General features: G+C 60.2%; 1 protein-coding gene across 1 annotated transcript; it reads right to left on the reverse strand.

Annotated features, from left to right (window-relative positions):
• Positions 1 to 356: 356 nt before the first annotated feature.
• On the reverse strand, positions 357 to 21,238 carry LAMC3 (laminin subunit gamma 3). Its single transcript, XM_023746733.1, has 18 exons — positions 21,061 to 21,238; positions 20,279 to 20,497; positions 18,540 to 18,728; positions 15,529 to 15,774; positions 14,570 to 14,723; positions 13,778 to 13,920; positions 13,146 to 13,324; positions 11,755 to 11,896; positions 10,656 to 10,861; positions 10,205 to 10,281; positions 8,885 to 9,019; positions 7,638 to 7,785; positions 6,494 to 6,643; positions 5,387 to 5,489; positions 3,659 to 3,855; positions 3,106 to 3,252; positions 2,921 to 3,020; positions 357 to 1,805 (listed from the first exon to the last, which is right to left on the reverse strand). Exons 1-18 carry the CDS (start codon positions 21,236 to 21,238, stop codon positions 1,555 to 1,557), a joined length of 2,964 nt encoding a protein of 987 aa, XP_023602501.1. The 3' UTR covers positions 357 to 1,554.
• Positions 21,239 to 21,759: the final 521 nt, after the last annotated feature.

The following is a 21,759-nucleotide window of genomic DNA, read 5'->3' on the forward strand; positions in this document are numbered from 1 at the left end:
ACTTGGAGTTCATTTCCTGCTTTGGTGTCTTTAGACGGAACCAGAGGTCAGCTGAGGGCTCTCTGTACCCCACCCTTCAAACTTCCAGCCCCTCAACGTTGCCTGATAAGCCCCCTGGAGCAGAGGGGAGAGGGCAGATAGATGCCTGTGGTCCCAGCAAAATCCCCCCAGTGGGAAGACCCTGCCAAGCCAGTGGGCTCAGCTTCTGCCACCTTCCTGCTGTGTGTGGGCCGAGGCAGATCCATGTACATTCTTCCTGCCACTCCCTGGGCACTGGGTGTCACACACGTGTGTGTGTGTGTGAGTGTGTGTGTGTGTACCCACAGTCAGAACCACCGCCTAATAAAGAGGTCCTTTATTTCCACGTTAAACAGAATTGAAGTGCCGCTGCCTGTCCCCCTGCTGGAGGCAGGAAGAGCTGTGGGAGGGGCCTGGGCCCCCTGCGGGCACCCGGTGCCAAGGCCCTGCCATCTGTTGGAAGAGGGCCCGGGGCAAGGGGAGGAGTGCCAGGAGGAAATGCCAGGGAATCCTGGGCAGAGGCGGGCAGGGCCTGGCCACAGGGGGATTCCCAGCAGGACAGACTGGAAAGGCAGCCAGGCCTCCACACCCAGCAGGGCCTCCCTCCTGGCAGGCGGGGCCAGAGCCACAGGGCTGGTTTGGGAAGTGTCGATCGGGTCAAAGGCCATCTGGGGTCAGTGAGGTCACAACGGGAGCTCCCTGCTACCTGAGCTGAGCCCCCTGATCCAGGCCCCCTCTGGCCCCTGAGGCCCAGCTCTGTGGACAGGCCACAGGCTGAGAGGGGCTCGTGGATCCTGAGAACGGAGTGTCCCATGAAGCAATGATCCCCGCAGGGCGGGGCCACCCCCACAGGCCCAGCAGGCTGCACCGTGGCCCCAGGAGTCCCGGGCCTCAGGCTCCACTGCTAGAACCCCCTAGGATCCTGTGTTTCTTGGCCTGCCTGTCCCTTGGTTGTACAGAGCTGCGTGTGTGTGTGTGTGTGTGTGTGTGTGTGTGTGTGTGTAGGGGTGGTGGGGGTGGAGGGCTGCAGTAGGACAGAGGGTAACTCTGGGATTGGGGCTCTGGCTCTTGCTGAACCCACCTTAGATCTCTGCAGACGCCCCTCGGCCTCCCAGGTGCCCACCTGGAGCGAGAGTGGCCTGTTAACGCCACAGTGGCCTTAACATAACACAACTCCCAGCATCCAGAGGGTGTGCAGCACACAGTGGCGCTCAATAAGCAGCTGTGGATTGACTCTAATATGTGTACGTGCACAGATGGACTTGCGCACATGTGTGCACCACACACACAGGCATGTGTCCACACATGTCCACGTGCATGTATGTCTGTGTTATTGACACTGAGGTGTGCGTGTTTATGTGTGCATGGGGGAGTGTACACCGTGGTGAACCTGAGTATACACGCCGGGGGAACCGTGAATGCACATGACTCCTGCTGGAGCAGGGCCACGGCATGGCCTCGGAGGGTGTCCACTGGGGAGGTCGCAGCAGCAGGCGCTGGGCACACCTGCGGGTGTGGTGCGCCTGGCCCGGAGCCTCACTGCCAGCTGGCGCAGCTCTCGGGCAGACTCTGTAGAATGGCCTCCAAGTTCTGCTTGTCAGCTCGGACCTCGGCAAGGTCGCTCTCGAAGCTCTGGATCTGCAGCTCCTGCTGCTCAGACTCCTGCTCCAACAGCCTCAGTTTCCCCTGCAGGGGCCCGGGCGGGCCCAGCCGCAGCCTCAGGCGCTCCAGGGCCCGCTGGGTCTCGTTCAGGGCCCGGGCTGGGGCTCGATGGGTGTCCAGTGACTCTGCGGAGGGGCAGAGAGCCTCAGTGCGGGCCAGCTCCCTGCAGCCCCAGGAGCCTGCCTGGCCCCACCGCAGAGACCCTGCCCAGTCCAAGCCTTCCAGGATTCCGACTGCCCACAATCCACCAGGAAGGCGAGGGCCTGAGAGGGCACTGTGGTGACGGCCTGGTCTGGGGACCCCACCAAGCTCATGTGCAGACTCGGAATGTTCCCAGATAGGTGGGCAACTGTGAATTTTTGTGGGTGGTATTATTACTGTTGTTTAGAAAGCGGACCCTGGGTGAATCCTGAGCCTGTCTCCTCACCCATAAAGCAGTGGTGTGTGTGAAGGCCCATGATGCCTGCAGGCTCCAACCCGCCACATCCACCCAGCAGGAGCGCACACTTACAGAGACCACGTGTGGGTGTGGGAGGATGCAGGGGCCAGGCGGGCAGTGAGGCAGGCAGCGGGCGTCTAGCCCTGGCCCTGCGTGGGGTAGCGCTACTTCCTGGAGCCTCCCCAATACTCAAACGAGGGGGTGGGGCCTGGTGCTCACATTTGAACTGGGTGGTGACGGTGGCACAGAGTCCACAGGCTGCCTGACCCACTTGGCCCTTGTCATTATGGGTGACAGTCAACAGGAAGACCAGGCCCAGCCAGGTGACGAGGAGGTAAGCCCTAAATGGCTTGGCATCCCACAGGATCCCACTGGGCCCTGGCTCCCTAAGGCCTCGAGTTTCCTGGGCAGGAAGGCTTCGTGGAAGGGCGGGCAGCGCAGGAGCTGAGCCAGGGGAAGGGAGAAACAGAGGGGGCTGAGCTCAGATGCCGGGCAGGTCCTGCTCTCAGCAAAGACCTGGAGAGGCCCACTGTCCTCAGGGAGTCTAAGGAGCCTGGCCTTGGAGGAGAAGCAGGATTGGGTTATAGCCTCCATTCTCCCTGCTTATCTGAGACACCCAGGGGCAGGGGCAGGGTCCAGGTGGTGCTGTTCACTCCTGCATTCCCAGGTCAAGCATCGTGCCAACATGAATGAATGAATGAATGAGTAAATGAATGAATGAATAACAGGGACAATAGCTGGGGCACTCTACCCTCTAGAGCTCACAGGAAGATCCTAGAGGGGCCCCAGGGCCCCCCTTACCCAGCCTGGCAAGCAGCTGTGACAAGGCCTTGACGTCCTTCTCCAGGGAGGCGCGTGATTCCCGGATCTGCCGCTCCATCGTGCTCAGCCCAGCACCCACCTGCAGGAGGAGGCAGGAGGCAGCACTTGAGGGCTCCTGCTGGCTCCGGGGCCGGAGGACAGGGTGACGGCCTGGGCACACATACCTGCTCAGTCTCCTCCAGCTCCTGTCTCCGTGCTCCCGAGGCCAGCACCTGCTGGGAGGCCTGCCGGAGCGTGGCCCGCGCCTGGCTGGAGAGCCGCCTGGCACGGCCGCGCGCCTTCTCCCCCTCCTTCAGCAAGGCCTTGGCGAGCTATGGGGGGTGACAGGGCGGCAAGAGGGTGAACAGAGTCCCTCCTTTAGAGGTGAGACCACTGTGGGGGTAACGCCAACAGGGGTCACAGATCAGCCAGAACCGGGGCCCCAATGAAAAAGGAACAGCCTGGAGGTGTAGGGAATAAGGCCAAACAGACCTGCGTGCGTCCCGGTTACGTGATTTAAATTACGGAACCAGCTGGGTCCGGACCCTCAGCCGCCCCGGGACAGCAATGACACCCATGTCTTGAGGAATCACCCATGTGAAGCGCCAGAGCTCAGAGCCGGGACCCATGAGCCCTTCGGACGTGTGGCATGTTAAGCGTTGCATCCAGGGGCGGGGCGGGTCTGCAGGGGCAGCTCTCCCACGGGGACACCCTCGTCATCACATCCGTGTCCCTGACCTTGGCGCTGTTCTTGGCCAACAGCTCGGCTTCCTTGCCCTTTTTCTCAGCACTGGAGGACACAGATGCCGCGTTTCCCAGCATCCTCTGCGCCTGCTTGGTCTTTTTCGCATCCGCAAGGAGCCTGCCGCGGACGATGCCTGCCTCCCGCCTCAGCACAGCCTGGTCCTTGGGCCCAGGGAACTGCAGCTGCATTCCTGCAAGCCCGGCCGAGGCTGTCAGGAGGGCCCAGCTCGTGGCTTGAGAGCCTGCAGATGCCTGACCAGCCCCGGACCCTCAGACAACACGAGTAAAGGCAGCGATGCATGGGATGTGTGTGACCTCCTCAGGGTGTTCATCCATGTCAGGGAGGAATGCCAATGAAGAGAAAATAAAGGGAACCAGGCTTCTCCCTTGCAGGACTTCTCAGAGCCTTTGCTATTCTAAGCTGTGCCCTGTACGGCCTGTGGCACAAGCCGTTTCCTAAACCTGTTTGAACACAAACCCTCTCTTGGAAGAGCACAGTGTGGGCGAGGGGCCCTGAGCGCGCCCTGGGGAAGGCCGAGTTCCCTTCCATCCTGAATGCCAGCTGAGCCCAGGCCGGCTGGTGGGAAGAGGGGGTGTCTCTGAAAAGGGTTGGGAGTGGGGAAGAGAAGCTGGGGTGAGAGGTCTGAGTGGGTCCCCAGGGGGGTGACGACGCAGTGCCAGGGAGGCGCATTTCCGTTTGGTGCCTGCAGGAACCTTCTTACGCTCAGAACCACCCAACAATGAGAAGCTGATACCTCATGAGGTAGGGACACACCACCACCGGAGGCAAGCTAGCTACGGGTGGATGGGTCTCCTGTCTGGTGAGAGGGTTGCGACACCCTTATAATGTCCTGAAGTCCCAATATTCCATCCTTATTTATCACCCCGTTTACATTCTCCTAAACATGAATCCAGACAAGCACACACGGCCACGCCTTTCCCAAGGGAAGCCCTCTGACCAATGGGACTTCAGCGTACACAGGAGCCCAGGGAATAGGAGGCGCTCCCATTTCACCCTCTGCCCAGAGGGTCTGGGCCCACAGCTTCTGGGCAGAGGGTGGGGCTGGGGAGGGAGGCCGAGGAACCGAGATGATGGCAGAGGCCTGACTTCTGGTCTCAGACCCTAAGAGGCATCAGGGGCCTGGAGTATGTTCCTGCCTTATCCAGCTCACAAATACAGGGTGAGGGGGCGGAGCAAAGAGGACATCACAGGAGCCCACGATGCAGGGGGACACAAGGTGAGCACTATAATACTGGCTGGTTTCTATTCAGACAGCACTTCCTCTCCTCAGTCTATCCATCTGCAAAACGGGAGCACTTAGCCTCACTTTCCTGAAGCTCAGAGAGAGACCTGGACTGGCATCCACCCACACCCCCTTCTAAAGAACCGTGCCCCTCCCCGTAGCCCCAACTCCGCATTGGACCACAGCAGTCACGTGTGTCCCAGGTAACGGGAGCCCTGGCCAGGATGGACCAGACCAGGACTGATGGCGTCAGATTCTCTCCCCACCTGGTTCTGAGGGCTCTGCATGTGGTCTGGTGAGGGATGGCCACGTGGACAAGTCCCTGGTGAGTAATATGTGAGATGGGGAGAGGTCCCACAGAGGCATTTGTCTGCCTGGTTACCTGACTGGACTCCTAGCCCTGCAGCCCAGCCCGTTCAGCTGGTTGTCACGGGCATTTGTGCGTCCACGAGACTCGGGCTCAGCAAGGCTTGCATACCTTCCAGGTCAGCCAGCAGGGTCCTCGCTCCCATGACGGTCACTGTGGCAGCCTGGACGGATGAGGAAGCCCGGGTCCGGGCGGCTCTGGCCTCCTGCTGCAGCTGGAAAGGGAAGAGGGAGGCTGGCAGGTGGCGTGCAGGTGCGCTGCCTGGAGTCCGGTCAGCTGGGCACCAAACCCCACTAGACTAGGTCCCAAACGTCACCTAAACTCTGACAGTGATGATGTTTGCCAAGAATACCTGGTCTGTTTTATTACACAAATGTTAAGCCTTGAATATCTCTCCCAAGAAGTTACCTGCCCCGCAAAGCCTGCAGGAAAACAAACATGACAGCAAAGGGCAGGAAGGACAAGCGATTTCTTTTCAGAACGCCGCTGTGCCTCACGGAGCAAATCTGTGTGTGGTACAACTTCCACCACAGAAAATCAGTGTCTTCCCCCGCCACTAAGCAAGACCAGATAAAGAATATGGGTTTGGCCCCACGGGCGTGGCTCAGTGGTTGAGTGTTGATCTATGAACCAGGAGGTCAGGGTTCGATTCCTGGTCAGGGCACATGCCTGGGTGGCCGGCTCGATCCCCAGTGGGTGGCGTGCAGGAGGCAGCCGGTCAATGATTCTCTCTCATCATTGATGTTTCTATCTCTCTCCCTCTCTCTTCCTCTCTGAAATCAATAAAAAATATATATTTTTTAAAAAGAATATGGATTTGATGGATGGATTCCCTCATTTGACTGCCTCCCTTTCTGGGCTGCAAATGCTAACCTGTGTGGTTCAGCAATATGAGCAGAGTAGGTGCTCGAGAAATACTGGGCAGGTGAACTAGTGAATGAAAGAACAAATGAAGAGAACCCATCCCAGTTGTAACTAATGCTGAATAGGGTGGTGGGCATGGCCCTGGGTGCTGCCGTGTGTCTGTCCATCCTGCCCTCTCTGTCCATCTGTCTCCTGCCCTGGCTGGCTGTGAGTTCTCTAGAGTTTGCGGGGAGGCACTGGAGGGATGAAAAGCACGACTTTGGTTTCTGCCCCTCCGTCCCTGAAACCCAGCTCCCAGAACACCCCTGGCAGCCCCGACCTCCCCCAGGGGCCTGCCCCAAAGGACACGCCCACCTGTGTGAGGGGCTCCGCCTTGTGCAGCGCGGTGCGGGCGGCGGCCTGGAGGGCCCGGGCAGCCTCAGTGATCACGCGCTCCCTGGATGTGACCATCTTCTCCAGGGCCTGCACCTTCCGGCTCAGGTCCCGGGTCCGGGAATTCTGAGGCTGCAGGGAGATGGGGGCTCAGGCAGGACCTGGCAGGAAGGGCCTCGGGGCAGACCTCTCCCGGGTGAGAGGCACCAGGGGCATGTGGACACCGGGCAGCAGTAGGGTCAGCCCTGTCTCTGGAGGCCGGATTTGCAGCCTCGGGCAAACCAGCTAACCTCCCTGACCTGCAGCTCTTTCCCCAGGTCCACAGTCACTCAGCTGAGACCTGGGCCTGGTGCACTTGCCACTTGGACTTTCTGGGTCTAGAGGAGCATCGCCGGCAGGTGCTGCGCATTACCTAGCAGCCTCAGCAGCATCGGGAAACCAGCGCTTAGGGCCGAACGCTTCGCTAGCGGTGTCTCTCTCTACAGGCATCACTACCGCATCTCCCTTCACACGCGGGGAGAAGCCAAGATCCCCGTAAGCAGCCGGGCCGGTCCGTCTTGCCCATGGTTCGCCCCAAATGCATTTCTATAAGCTTAGCTTTTTTCAAAGTTCAGTTCCCGAGTTCTGGGATGGCCGGGTTACTGAGAAGACGCAATGGAGCTAATTTATCCAGAGGTGAGACGTGTAGGGTGACAGAGGGACGAGGCCGACACCCACTGAGGGTCACCTATGCATTACTGACCAATCCCCCCAACTCCCCGTGGACATGCAGCTCCACCTGACAGACAAGTAACTGAGGCCCAAAGAGAGGCAGGCCAGGCCAAGGTCACACCTAGAGCGGCAGAGCTGGGATCCATCCCAAGTCTGCCTGGTGCCGTTGCTAAGGTGCTGTGATGGAGAAGAGCCCGCCTTCATATTATTATTGAAATCAACAGCCTCGATGGGCCAAGCCCTTGCTTTCTGCCAGGCGGGCGCTCTGCCAAGCCTGGAGGAGGATTATCTTGTTTTTTATCGACGGTTAAAAATAAGCCTCAGCATCTGCCTCTCCCTGGGCCCCGCTGGTCTCCCAGCTGCCACGCTCTCCCCGTCCCACCCCGAGCAGAGCTCAGAGCGCGGCCAAGCTGACCAGTGCTGCAGGGGCGGCCGGCGAGGTCAGGTGCGGGGCTGCGTCTGCGCCAACTTGCTGCACGGCGGCCAGCACCCTCTCCGCTTCGGGCAGCGCCTCTGCCACAGCTGTGCCCAGAGCCTTCTGGGCCACCTGGACCTCCTGGTACCTGAGGGGAGACAGAGTCAAGGTGGCCCGAGGAACAGGGCGCAGGGCCTCCCTTCCCCATCACGGTCCTGCGCCCCTCCCCCAGCCCTGGATGTTCGAAGGCCTCTCCGCCTTCCCCTCCCTCTGTGGATGGGGACCAGCAGCTGGCCTCAGAAACTGGCCGCCACTCTGCCGATTTCGAATGAATGGGAACGGCAGTAGAAGGACCACATTCTTGTTCCTTCATTCACTCAATTCAATCACGCTTTTCTGAAGGGCTCACACTTGGTGTCCACTTGAGAACCACACGTTTTGCAAATGTTTGGCTCCTCTGGATGAATCGTAAGGAGGAGGATGCCTGGTGCTGGGAAAGGGGCAGCGGCCCAGGCTGGGTCTGGGCTCAGCTGTGCCCTTGGGTGACCTTGGACATGGCGACCCCTGGGCTGCATGACTGCTCTGTGGCCTTTTAGCCCTGAGCTGCTGTAATCAACCAACTAGAACAGCTCTCCTGTCCTGTCCAGCTGCCCATACCCACCCCACCCAGCTCCTCCCACCATGGGCACTGCTAGGGTGGATACCTCCACCTGGCTCCCTCCCATCCCTCACCCCTTCTCCGAGAGCCAGAGCCCCCACAGGAGTGGGCCACCCAGCCATGCTGATTGGCTCAGGGCTGGCTATCTGATCTGAGCTGGACCAATCAGATTCTCCCATCTAGGAAGTCCCCTTGGGGCTCAGGCAGATCTTGGCGGGTCTCCGTTGACCCTCTGACCAAGAGAGATATAAAGAGGCCACCACAGCAGGGAAGTAGAGGCCAAGATGGAAGCGGGTGGCGGAGGGGAGCTGTCTCGGGGACATGGGGTGGGGCTGGGGTTACTGCAGGTGAGAGAGGGTCCGCCTCGTTCAGGTTGTTGTCCTTCTCTGCAGAGGCTGAGCTGCACCCCCACGCATGTGTGGGTCCCTGTGACACCAGCAATCGGGCCCAAGACCCCGCACATCCTGACCCGCCCCATAGCCTGTCAGGGAAAGGAAGCCAGGTCCGGAACCAACAGCCTCCGGCCAGGTCCGGAACCAACAGATTCCGGAGACAAACCAAGCTCCCACCCACTCCCGGGAGGGCTCACCTGTCCTCCAGCTCCCGCTCGGCCTCCAGAGCCACGCTGCCCTCCACCAGCCTCCAGAGAAGCGTGTAGCTGGCGTTGGAGACACGCAGAGCCCTCTGAGCAGTGGCCGTGATCTTGGCAGCAGTGTCCTTGTGGCTGAATGAAAACACCCACCGACCATGGCCCAGGGCTCACAAGGAAGCGGGCCTTGGCGCCAACCCACAGCCCCCACGGCCTGGGCCTCCTGCCACCCCAGAGAACAGCGCCCTCTCTGCCTGACATGTGACGAAGACGGACAGGAAGGGGAGGCACATCCCTGTCCCTGTTACACAGCGTGTACCTGTTGTCCTGGAAGAATGAGGAAAGGACCCTGTATCACCCATGAAATCTCACCTTGGACAATAAGTTGTGTGGTCACCCTAATGAGGGCAGCATAGAAGAGGGTGGTCAAGAGAGCCTGGGTTTCAATCCCGACTCTCTCACTTGCAAGGTGTGTGTCCTTAAGCAAGTCGCTTAACGTCTCTGAATCTGTTTTCTCATCTGTGAAATGGGTCTAAGGTCCCTAGAGTACAGCCAAAGGGGAAGACTGCGGCAGGTTCTGGGTTTTTAGGACCTTAAGCTGCTTCCTAAAGGCAGTGGATGACACAGCCCCAACGTCCGTCGATGGACGACGTAAACGAAACGCGTCATAGCCATACAATAACATCACTTGGTTGCAAAAAGGAATGAAGTACTGGGTATGCTACACCTGGGCGATCCTTGAAACCATTCTGCTAACTGGAAGAAACCATAAGCCAGGGACATAGACTGTGTGATCCCACTTATGGGAAATGTGTAGAACAGGGACGTCTATAGGCACAGAAAGGAGGTTAGTGGTCGCCAGGGGCTGGGGTGGTTTAAGAGAAATGGGGAGTGATCGTGAGGGTACAGGTTTGTTTTGGGGTGATGAAATGTTTTAAATGATTGTGGGGTTGGTTGCACAGCTCTGTGAATACACTCAAAACCACTGGATTGTACACTTTAAATGGGTGCATTTTAGGATACACACATTTTATCTGAATAAAGCTGTTGTTTTAAAAAAGACAGTGGATGTCCTGGGTGCCTTCGGTCGGCCAAGGTTCCTTTGAGCCCCATCCCTGGCATCTCGGAGGTGCTCACACCGATCCTTCCCATGGGGGCGACATTTCCCCCAACCAGGCAGCGCTTGTCCTCACCTGACTCCAACTCCTAGGGGGGACACCTGTGGGGCTGACCCTGACCCTGGCACCCCTAGAAGAAGGGCTGGGCTCCCTTCATAAGGGGGGGCAGGACCTCACCATGTTCCCAGGGCCCGTGGCTCACCTCCTGGCGAGGGCCCGGGCCTCTGTGGCCAGGTGGCTCCAGTTGGTGGGCTGGCCGGGGACCTCCTGAGGAACCACCTTCAGAGAAAAGAGGAAAAGAGGAGAACGGATGGCCCAGCCCTGCAGGGCAAGGGGCCACGCCTGGCTGAGTCACCGGGCAGAGCCGGGCAGCACCAGTTACTTCAGAAATGCTGCTCTCAGTCAGCATCCGGGGAGCAGAGCCCTCGGACGTGGGAGTGTGTCATGACCCCCACCCCCTGCGGGCACTCACTCACTGCCCGCTTCGCTATGCCTTGTTCCCGGCACGTTACCTCACTGGACCAGCGGAGGAGGCTCTCTGTGCCTCCCATTTGGCCGGGGAGGAACCGAGCCTCCCCAAAGGGAAAAGAGGCATCCCCGGGGCCACAGGCACGGTGCCCGGGCTCAGGGTGGGGAGGGCGCTCCCCGGGTACCAGAGATGCGAGGACGGTGGCTGCGTGCAGGATCTCCTCCTCCGAGGACGCCAGCGCCACTCCCAGGTCTGCCAGCTGGATGCAGGTCTTGTCGGCTCCGGCCTGGGCACAGCGGGCCCCCCTGCTCAGCGCCTGCAGCTGCTCCCGGGCAGCCTTCACGGCACCCTCGAGGCCTGTCACCTGCACCAGGAAGGCGTCCCGGAACCCTGCAGAAAGCCCGCAACCCAGGGGTCACAGAGCGGCCGAGATTTCACACTGAAGCCCCCACTCTTCCTGGGCACAGCTTGCTGCCAGCACCAGGCCTGAGCACCACCAGTCAGGTCCCAAGGAAGAGCCTTCCCATTTCACAGATGCAAAGGCTGAGGCCCAGGCACCCAAGGTCCCGCACACAGGAAGTCAGCCGCAGACAGGGAACTGGCAGGAGCCAGACCTTCTAGAGCCACAAGACATTCCCAAACCTGGGGCCGCACTAAAAGCGCCTCGAGTCAGCAATGCAGATGGCAGCGGGGCTCAGAATGGGCGTTGCAGCACGCAGCTCCCTGTTCTGGTCATTGGTTTTACTAACCGTGCTCAGCTCACCTGTGCCTGGCTGCTGAAGGAGTATGGGTATTTATCAACATGACATTTCACAAAGTAATCAATTTGCCTTCAAGGCTCCCAAAGTTTCAGTGTGTCAGGCCAAACTCCACCTGGCGTTCATAACAGTCTTTTTTCCATATCTACTCATTTGTGTTCTACGCCAGGGAGACACCTGTTCAGCACCTGGGACAGCGCCTTGAGTGCGTGCATTAGAGAACAAACCCAGACTTACAGTCTCGCTGAGCTGACAGTCTGGGTGGGGCCCGGGGGCGGGACCGATGCTACAGTGAAGAGGCTGATATTAAGAAAGTACCACTGGGCAAGGGCCTTGGAGGAGAGGTCCATGGGGAGGCAGGACTGTGTCGTGGGAGGAGCCCACAGTGGCAGGGATGTCAGACAGGCTCTCCCAGCAAGTGGGTTCTCTGGGGCGGAGCTGGGAGCCCTCCAAGCATCGGAGACCAGAGTGCAGGGGGCATCTGACCAGCCAGCGCTCCCCTTGCCTCCCGGCCTCCCCTTGTACCTTGCAGTAGGTGGTGGCCCTGGTAGCTGTCCCCCCGAGGGGCCTCTCCCTGCAGAAAGTCCATTGGTTCCCAGGGCCTTCCACAGTCAGACCCCTGCAGCCACCCCTCCATCAGGGTCAGCCTGGCCTTCAGCTTGGCAGCCTGGAGGGGACAGGAAGGAGACACTGCCTGGACACCACCCCCCGCCCCCCGACTTGTGCCCGGGATGCCCTCCCTGAGGGTCCCTGGGCCTCACAGCTAAAGACACACTAGACCTCTGAGAACCAGCCCTGCCCACCCCATGCTCGGAGCTGCCCCTTCCCTCCCCCACCCACAGCACCTGCAGGCATTCAGCCCACCACAGCTCTGTCCTGCCAAGGAAGGGGGCTGGGAAGGGGAGCCCAGGAGACTTCCTGCCTGGCCTGCTGTCTGCCCAGGACTTGGCACAGAGCAGGGGCGCCTGGGAAGTTGCTGGCTGCGTGAGAATGCTAAGCAGCGTCTCCCGGCACCGCTCTTACAATCACCCGGGCCGTATGCATTCACAGAGCGCTTGCTGGGAGCCAGCTGGGGGCGACCGCGGCCACACACCCGCTCACATTCACCCTGTAACCACCCTAAGGGGCAGGGGTGTCAGGGCCCCAGCCCCTCCTCAATTCAAAAGTTCAAAAGGCTCTGAAAAACCATAAGGCCTTCCGTTTCCGATTTGACGGCAAAATCGGGTTAAATAACCGTGAACTCATTTGGAAGCAGAACCGCCCTGAAGGAGGCTCCTGTGGCATTACTGCCCCCTCATTGTGCATATTCGGCTGTTTTCCTGCGGGTGCACCACTGGGTTTGGTGGGGGGCTGGCCCAGGCGCACAGGGGTGGTGCCTAATACTCGGCTTCGGTCATCTTTTCTGTCTACGGCACCATCTTCCAAAAGTTGCCTCACGGGTTTCAGGTGAGGGGTTGCAGGCCTGAACTCGCTCCATTTTGGAGGAGAGAGACTCTGAAGCAAGACTGCCAGCTGCCTGGGCACGTGACAACTGACAGGGCTGGGGAGGGGCCCCGCGCTCATGCTCCTGACCCCGCACCACACGCCTCCCTGCTGGAAGTTCTCCCTGTGCCCAGCGTGGGCATCACCCTCCTGACCGTCCCCAAGGGCCGTCTGTGGCCTCATTCCCGTTGACCTTGAGAAAGTGTGAGACTGGGGTGGTCGGCAAGAAAATGGGTCAAGAGCTGCTGTCCACTGAGGAGCAGGGGAAGGGCAGAGGTGGGGGCTGGCCCAGGTTGGCATGGGCCAGGGGGCTGGGTGGGCACGGGGAGGAGGCAGCCGGTGGCCCTGGAAATCCTGAGAACTGTGGATGAGCGGGCAGTTCCCAGTGCCCAGCCGGAGCTGGAGGTGGGCGGGGCTGGGCGGGGCGGCCTCACCTCCGCCTTCACCAGGGTGTAGCAGGACGGGCACTCCTGGCACCGCGCCCTGTCGGCCGTGAGGAAGAAGTTGTCCTGGCAGCGGTCACACTTGTAGCCCACGAAGCCGGGCCTGCACACGCACGTGCTGTTCTCGTGGCATTGGGGCGAGGCGGAGCCCAGCGGGGAGCACCTGCAGGCTGCGGGGTGGGGGTGGGGAGGACAGGCAGATGGCGCTGAGTGTCCTGAGAGCCACCCACACTGGAGCCCCAGCCCCTGCAGCCTCACACCTGGCTGCTCCAGACCCCCCTGGGCAGCTCAAGGACACTCCTGGGTCCTTCCCCGGAGACCGGGTCAGAGGTCAAAGGTGATGACCGAGATGCCGACTTGTTTCCGAGTTCCTGCATCCGAGGAACTGCCACGCAGTCTAACTTCACAAGCAAGGAACCTGAGGCCCAGAGAGGTGAGGCATGGGCCTGTCCACAGGATCCCGGCCCCTCGGCACCCTCCGCTCACGCACTGCGCGTCTGCTCTGAGACCTGCCTGGGTCTGACCTCTCTCTCCTGCGGCACAGCCACCTCCCCGTGGGCCTCTTTGCCCAGAAACCCCAGGCCACACCCTCTAGGGAGCCAGGAAGGACCTGGCTTCCTTACCCCGGCAGCCCTTGATGGAGAAGCCGAAGAAACCCAGCTGGCATCTGTCACAGGCCTGGCCCTCGACGCCCGGGCGGCAGGGGCACTGCCCAGTCTCGGGGTGGCACTGGTTCTCCTGGGAGCCCAGCGGGTGGCACGTACAGCTGTGACAGGGAGGGACCGGTGTGAGTGAGCTCGGGGCCACTCCCAGCCCAGCTGCCGCTGCTGCCGCTGGGGAGGGGCCTTGGGACCGCTCCCTCTGCTCCCGAGGTCCCATCTCCATGTCGGTCCATGTCCAACAGCTTCCCCTGAGCTGCGCCCTGGGAGGCAGTCCCCACACCTATATGATGGCTGCAGGAACATATGCCCCTTGGAGACTGTGCCCCTATGGAAAGTCACGAGGCACTCAGCATAGTAAAGGCTCTGAGAAGTCACGCAAAGCAGAACTCTGTTTGCTTCCCTGGGCATTCCCTGGAGTCCACGGCTCCCCAAAGGCACTGCCTGAGGTGCTGCTGTGGCCAAAAAGTCACCGAACGACGCGTCACTGAGAAGGGAATCCGACACCAAACCGGCCCCCTGCCCACCTGGACATCCCTTAGGAATGCTCTTGGCCTGCATCCTGGGCTGGCAGGGCCGTGAGCCTGACCCCCAAGGGACTGTCCCTTTGTCCCCCTTCAGGGTAGGACACTGTGTACCTGGCAGTGGGCCTGGGATGCACATTCCAAGCCAGGCCCCTCTCTGGGGGCCCCCTGCTGCTTCCTTCCCCTGTGGGGGGTCCTAGGGGCAGTGCACCCACAGCCTCACCCCACCCACCTCCGGCAGCCCCTCCCGGGCTGGAGGTCGTAGAAGCCTGGGCTGCAGCGGCCGCAGTCCCGTCCGGTGACATGAGGCAGGCAGGCGCACTGGCCGCTCACCGGGTCGCAGGGTCTCCGCGCACTGACCGAGCCCCCGGGGTTGCAGCTGCAGGCTGGGGGTGGGAGCAGGAGAGGGAGTCGGGAAACCATGTAGATCATCCACCCAAGCTCTGGGGTCCAGGAGGTGCAGGGAAGACGGGCAGCCCGTAGAGATGGCTCAGTCAGCCCAGACTCCCATGCTGCTGTGACAGGAGGCTCGAGGGCCAGGCTCCCATCGCAGCCCATTTGCGATCTACCCTTGGAGAGGCGGCCCCGGGCCCTGTGAGCCTGCCCTGGGCCCCGCAGGCTAGAGAGAAGCCAGAGGCTCAGTCGCGGGTCACAGGCAGACAGACCCCTGGATCCGCTCTTTGGGACTCGACCCAGCTCCCCTGGGCCCCATAAAACAAGAGGCCAGTAGAGAGCTGACAAGTGCCACTTGGAGAAAGGGCCCAGGAGCAAGTTTGGGGCAAACCCTGAGCAACTCCCTGCAGCGCTCTGGAGCCTTCCCCGGGTGGTGTGCACCTCGGCCCTCTGAGCGGGGGCCCGGGCTGCGTGTTAACCAGGCAGTAGGAGGGAAGGAGACACATCGCAGCCAGAAGGCACGGCCTGACTGGGGCCCAGGGGCAGGGGAATGTGGCAGGTGACAGGCGCCGAGGCCATCAGGACAGTCCCCCGACCTCCCTGTGGAGAGGGAGCTGAGCGCTAATGACCGAGGCAGGAGGAAAATCACAGGACAGAGCTGACCAGATCCCCAGGCTGAGGGAGAGCGTGGAGAAGAGCAAACCCTCTCACTTTCCGGACAAGAAACAGAGAAGGCGAGGAACCGGCCGAGGCTGCACAGCCTCGCTGAGCGGCGGCTGGCCAGGAGGTGGGACTCACACACACACTTGTCCGCGGGCCGCGGGGCCAGCGCGCTGCCGTAGAAGCCGTCCTGACAGCGCTCGCAGCGAGCACCTGTCGTGTTGAACAGGCAACGCAGGCAGTGGCCAGACAGGGGGTCGCAGTTGCCCACGGCGTTGGGGTCCACGTTCCCGCTGCACTGGCACCGCCGACAGGGCTGGGGGTCCCCAGAGAGCCCCAGCGGGTCCCCAAAGAAGCCATCGTCACAGGTCTCACAGCGCCGTCCTAGGGGAAGAAAGGGCCTGTGTGGAGGAGCAGGGACGAGGAAGGCCAGCCTGCCGGGTCCACAGGGGTGAGGGAGGGCTCCGGGGTCAGCTGACCTGGGGCGGGGCCTAGCTCAGCCGTCAGCTGGCTGTGCGGTCTTGGGCAAGTCACTGTGCGTCTCTGAACTCGGGGTCCTCATCTGCACAGTGGGGCGGGACTGAGAGGTTTGGGAGATCACTTGTGCAAAGCTCCTAGCACAGGGCCCGGCACGGTAAATGGTCAACAGCAGTGGCTGACATCTATTCCCCATCACCCGTGTCGTCATCACCGTTCTCCTCACCAGCACCTTGGCCATCATCTTCACCACCACCACCATCATCATCATCTTGATCAGTCTCTTCATCATCATCCATGAACTTCATCTTGATGAGCACCCCCTTCCCTTCCTTAGCAGCAGCATCTTCATCACCATCTTGTCCCCTTTGTCGTCATCATCATCATCATCATCTTCATCACCATCTTGTCCCCTTCGTCATCGTCATCATCATCTTCATCACCATCTTGTCCCCTTCATCATCATCATCTTCATCACCATCTTGACCATCAGTCACTTCACTGTCACCATTTTCATCTTGATCATTACCTTTGTCATCATCATCATCCATCGTCTTCATCGTCATCTTGATCATTATCTTCATCATCTTCATCTTCATCACTGTCTTCCCCGTCACTCTCTGCATCATCTTCCTTGTCACCATCTTCAGTGTTGCTGCCACCCTCTTCCTCGTCCTCCTCTCCCTCACGTCCCACCTGAGCTGTGGCTGCTTCCTCGTTGCGGTTCCTGCTCCCGTTACCTCTCCTGCTTCCCGGGGTCCTGACCTTCCTCTGGACGGCTGATTTCCGGCTCCTGCCCTGCCTCCGGGGCTTGAATTGGGGTTGCTGCCCCATCTCCCAGGCCTCAGGGTCCCTGGGAGTCTCAGGAAAGGTGGTGCCTGAGGAGGCTTTTGGCGGGTTGTGACCTGGGAGGTCCACTCTGGACACAGATGGGAATAAAGGAACATCCACGTCCCACTCTTGTATATATCTGCATGAGACAGACGGCGGGGGACCCACAGACCTCACAGTCCCACGGTCCCCTGGGGGCGGCGGGACAACGGGCACATAGTCTTCTTGCTGCCTGCCCGTTATGTTCCTCTTTACGCGTTTACGGGCGGTTTCGATCGCTGCAATGCGTATTACTCGCTTTATGATTTAATTAACAGCCACTGTCACCGCGAAAGAGAGTCCCCGTGTCCTCAGTGCTCATCGTTCAGTTGGAGTCAAGCTAACATGACTAAGGCAGGCAACCTTGAAAATGGAGGGGAGGAATACTAAGAAAGAAAAGAAAAAAATGGGAAGAGCGGGGTCTGAGCGGAGCTCAGGGGAGACGCAGGTGCCTGGCCCCGGGACTCTGAGAGAGACATGAAGTAAGGCGGGCAGGAGGAGATGGAAGCTGGTGATGAAGGCCGAGGTCCCGCAGGTAACCAGCCATTCGCTTGGACCTGGGAGAGGACAGCTCCCAGGGCAGGAGGCCGCTGTGAGGTCCGGGAAGGAGGCCGCGGGGTCAGGATGGAAATACACAAAGAAGAAGTAAAAGAAGTTCTGGAGAAGGAAGGGGTGATGGTTGGACAGCAATATGAGAGCAGTGAATGCCACCGAACTGTCCACTTAAAAATGCTTAAGCCCGGCCGGCGTGGCTCAGTGGCTGAGCATCGACCTATGAACCAGGAGGTCACGGTTCGAATCCTGGTCAGGGAACATGCCCAGGTTGGGGGCTTGATCCCCAATAGGGGGAGTGCAGGAGGCAGCCCATCCATGATTCTCTCTCATCATTGATGTTTCTATCTCGCTCTCCCTCTCCTTTCCTCTCTCTCTAAAATAAAACTAATAAAAACATATTTTAAAAAAATGCTTAACATGGCAAATTTTATGCTACATATGTTGCCATAATTTGAAAAAATTAATAACAGAATAAACCAAAAAAGTCTTGCGTTGTGCACTTGAAGTGGGTGAATCGCAGGGCGCGTGAGTGCTATCCCAGCAAAGCTGGTTAAAAACTCGGATGTGCAGGGCGGGCTGCGTCCGCGTGGGAATGAGGATCGGGAGAGGCTGGCATTTTCTAAAAGCTGAGCGTTCTTTTCATTTTGTTAATCCTCACCCGAGCATATGTTTTTCCATTGATTTCTTTCAGAGAGATTGGAAAGGAGGGAGGGAGGAGGAGAGAGAGAGAGAAAGAGAGACAGACTTGGATGTGAGAGAGACACATCAATGGGTTGCTTCCTGCACAGGCCCCGACCAGGGCCAGGGATTGAACCCACAACCCAGGTACATGCCTTTGACCAGGAATCAAACCTGAGACCTTATGGTTCTCAGGCAGATGCTCTAACCACTGAGCTACCAACCAGGGCTAAAGGCTGCAAGTACAACCAGAGGTTTTCTGCCTTGACGCACCTGCCAGGGAACTCAGGAATACAGACTCCTGAGCTGCATCCCTCGCTAAGCCAGGCTCTGTGGGGCCTGGGCCCAGTCATGGGGATTTTCACAGTCTCACCTGGATATGCTCAATGGCCCAAGTTCTGCTGGGAACCCACAGCAGCCGGGCCCTGACTAAGGTGCCATGGGACTCTGTCCCCAGAGGTCAAGCCTGCCACCCCGAAGCCGGCCCTCCCTCATCTGCCCCACTCCATACCCAGCACCCCACTCCGGGAGCCCAGGCAGGGGCAGGACCCAGGGCACGAGCCACTCACCCTTCTGGCCCGGGGGACAGTGGGTACACACCACCTCCCTGCTCTCTGGGATGGTCGTGCAGGACGACTGTCCAGGGCACGGGCAAGGCTGGCAGTCGTCGGCTCGGCCTGCAAAGGGGTTGCCATAGAAACCTGGCAAGCAGCGCTCACAGGACGGGCCCTCGGTGTGGTGGCCGCACTGGCAGATCCCTGAGGGACAAGATAAGCACCTGTTTAGCACTGTCTGAGCCAAGAAAACTCCAGAGACAGGGAGCGGGCTCCTGGTGGCGGGGGTCACAGAGCACGTCCCAGCAGAACAGGGGGGAGCCTTCCAAGGAGGCAGCAGGGCCCGGGGATGAAGAGTCCACCTCGGGTTCACGTCCACTGAGTGAACCTGCGCCAACAGTCTAACTGAGGACACCTCAGTGTCCCCATCTGCAAAATGGGTACAACAACCTCCACTGGGCTCTGACCTCGAAGGTTTCCACCAGGATTTAATGCAGCCGGAGTGCTCTGCGCAGTCCCTGGCACGCAGAATTATTATCAGTTATCATTCTTAGATTCTATTCCCAAACCTCTAACCGAAGCAGCAGGCAGCACAGCTAATGTCTCGCGCAGTTTTCCTTTTCCCGTCCTCCGTGCCCTCCTAACTGCAGGGGCCCAATGGGACAGTGACAGACCCAGAATTCTGGTTGTGGCATGAGGCTCCGTTTATGGGGTCTGTGGGTCCTCAGTGGCCCCCGGCCCACAGGTTTCTGGTGGTGGGGGATTCTGCAAACCCCTTCTCCAGCCCACAGCACCTGGAGTCTGCTCAGAGTGGGGGACTCTGGGGACAGAGGCGCCGGCCAGGGACTGGGCCAGGAGCCTGGTTGGCAAGACTGCCACAGGGGAAAGAGGGAACTGGGTAGAGGTGGAGGGGGGGATCCAAAGGGAACCATCACGCCTGCCCTGTTCTCTACCGGTCCTGCCTTGGCCCAGCACCCACACGCTCATAACGCCTCCTTCTGTCCAGGGTGCATAGCAATGGCCCCGCCCACTGGACACACGAGGACTTGCTGGGCAGGAAGGCGTGGCACGGCCAGGGGATCTGAGGGATGACAGGTTGGTCCCATCTCATGAGTGGGCTCTGCTTCCTCGGTAGGGGCTGCCTGGAGCATTGCAGGGAGGGATTACGAGCCCCCATCTGGGCTTGATTGGTGATGCCTGCCATGGGCACAAGCGGGCGGAGGCGCCTATGCTGTATGTGCATCCTCCTGGCCAATCTGCTGATTCCCAGGCGCCTGTCCTCTGTCAGCTCCCGACGGGGCCTGCAGAAAGCTGAGCAGGGGCTTCCCTTCTGAGACCCCGCCTGCTCCCAGGCAGCAGCAGGGCGCTGGCCCCCCACGACCTGTGTGAGAGGCCTGTGTCCAGCCCCGTCCAGCACATCCTGCCCAGTAACCTCCAGGGAGGTCCTTCTGGGTTTCCTCTCCGGTCAATGGGGAGAAACCGCAGGCAGTGAGCTTGTGGGAGGAGCCGCTCTGCCACCTACTGGCCATGTGGCCTCCCTGCGCCTTAGGCCCCTCACCAGGTAGAGGTGACCCTGTAGGCCCTGGCATCCCCCGGGGGGTTTGCAGGATTCAGTGATGTGGTGGCTAACACGGTGCCCAGAGCGTGGAGGGCCTTGGCGACTCACCTGATTGGCACTGTGTTCGGAGGGCACCGACCCAGCACACAGCCGACCCGCTCTGGGTGCAGCCCCGACGGGGTGCCGGGACACTCACCTGTGTTAGGGTCACAGGTGCCGTGCTGGTTGCAGGTGCAGGGGACACAGTTGGCATAGGGACCCCCCCGGGGTGTCTCCCTCTTGTAACCCGGAGCACAGGCTTCACAGAACTGGCCCGCGTATCCCTGGGGACAGGAGCAAGTCTCCACCCAGGAGGCCGGCGGGGAGAGGCCGCGCTGGGCCGACAGGAGCCGGACCTCTCTCAGGAGCACTTGGCCTGGGAGCGAAGGGAGAGAGAGAGAGAGAAAGGGAAATGTTTCTCCCCCAAACCTTCCTATTCACACACGTGACAGGCTGAGGGTTACTGGCCCATGATATAGAGGCAGCCCATGGCTCATTTATCATTTTTTAAAAACAGTCAAATAAAGAGCAAAGGAAAACGAGGCCATTTTCAGGACGAGCAGTCGATGTAACTGGAAACGTTACGGGCGGACGTCCTCTCTCGGGGGTCATGAAAGATGCACATTAAATAGCGATGATGCCGCCCGCCGCCCGCAGCTTGTTAGGCATTTAAAAACCGATGGGGCGAGGAGCGGCCGCGTGTGAACATAAATCAGGAGGCGCTGCTTCTGGCGGCGGAGGGGCTCCCGTCAGACCCTCCTTCCTACGGAAACAACCGGAATCTCTGGGCAGAATATGACAACAGGGCCCTGGGAACGCTGGCGAACCCACGGAGGGCGGAGCGTGCAGGACACTCGTCATCGGAACGTGGGGCGCAGCCTTCCTGGTGGGAAATGTGGCGGCACATGTAACACGTAACATGTGCCCCTGCGGCCTCACATTTCCGCTTTGGGGGGTCCGTCCCGAGGACACACGTGGGCGAGGACACGAAGCCCGGACGGGCCGCTCTGTCCTGGTCCTGCAGCCCGGCGTGCGGGGCGGGAACCGGAAACCACTCCTCGGCTGCGAACGGGGCTGCTTGAACTTCGTGGAGCATCTGGGCCACGGAACGGTCCATGTGCCCACGGACGGGCAGGCTCTCCCACGGGTGATGACAGAGATCAACCCGCCAGACACGGCGAGAGCTGCAAACAGCAGGCTGCCAGGCGCTGTACTGTGCGACCCTATTTCTACATTTAAAAGGTCAGACTAAGTCATGCCCATGGAAGGGCCTGGAGGGAGGTGCCCCGAACGTTACCCGTGGGAAGGGGGAGCTCGGGGGCGGGTAGATGGAGGGTCAGGGTGTCCACCTGCCTCTCCAGTTCGCCCCCAGCACCCAGCACGGCTGGCTACGTGGGTGCCTGTAAGTGTCTGCTGACTGGAGGCTGAGTGAATGACGGAGGCGCTGGAAGCTGCTGGAAAGGGTGAAAATGAACTTCCTGCCAGGAGCCTCAGCGAGGGGGCCTGGGAGTGACCTGGGAGCAGGGGAGCTTTGGGGGGGGGGGGTCTGGGGGTGAAGGCAAGCCAACCACAGCTGCAAAGAGAAGGAGCTGGACCAGGCTGGGTTCCACCCCCAAGCCTCGGACTCAGAGAGGAGGG

The sequence above is a fragment of the Myotis lucifugus genome, unplaced genomic scaffold (genome assembly GCF_000147115.1).
Source record: "Myotis lucifugus unplaced genomic scaffold, Myoluc2.0 scaffold_726, whole genome shotgun sequence".
Classification (NCBI taxonomy): Eukaryota; Metazoa; Chordata; class Mammalia; order Chiroptera; family Vespertilionidae; genus Myotis; species Myotis lucifugus.

Excerpts from the sequence above, each read along its gene's own strand:
- LAMC3 (XM_023746733.1), bottom strand. The coding sequence starts at position 21,238 with ATGGACCGTTCCGTGGCCCAGATGCTCCACGAAGTTCAAGCAGCCCCG. Across the intron at positions 15,775-18,539 it reads CTGTCCCCCGGGCCAGAAGG|GACGGCGCTGTGAGACCTGT; the intron begins GTGAGTGGCTCG and ends TTCTTCCCCTAG. Across the intron at positions 3,856-5,386 it reads CCTGCTGGCTGACCTGGAAG|GAATGCAGCTGCAGTTCCCT; the intron begins GTATGCAAGCCT and ends CCGGGCTTGCAG.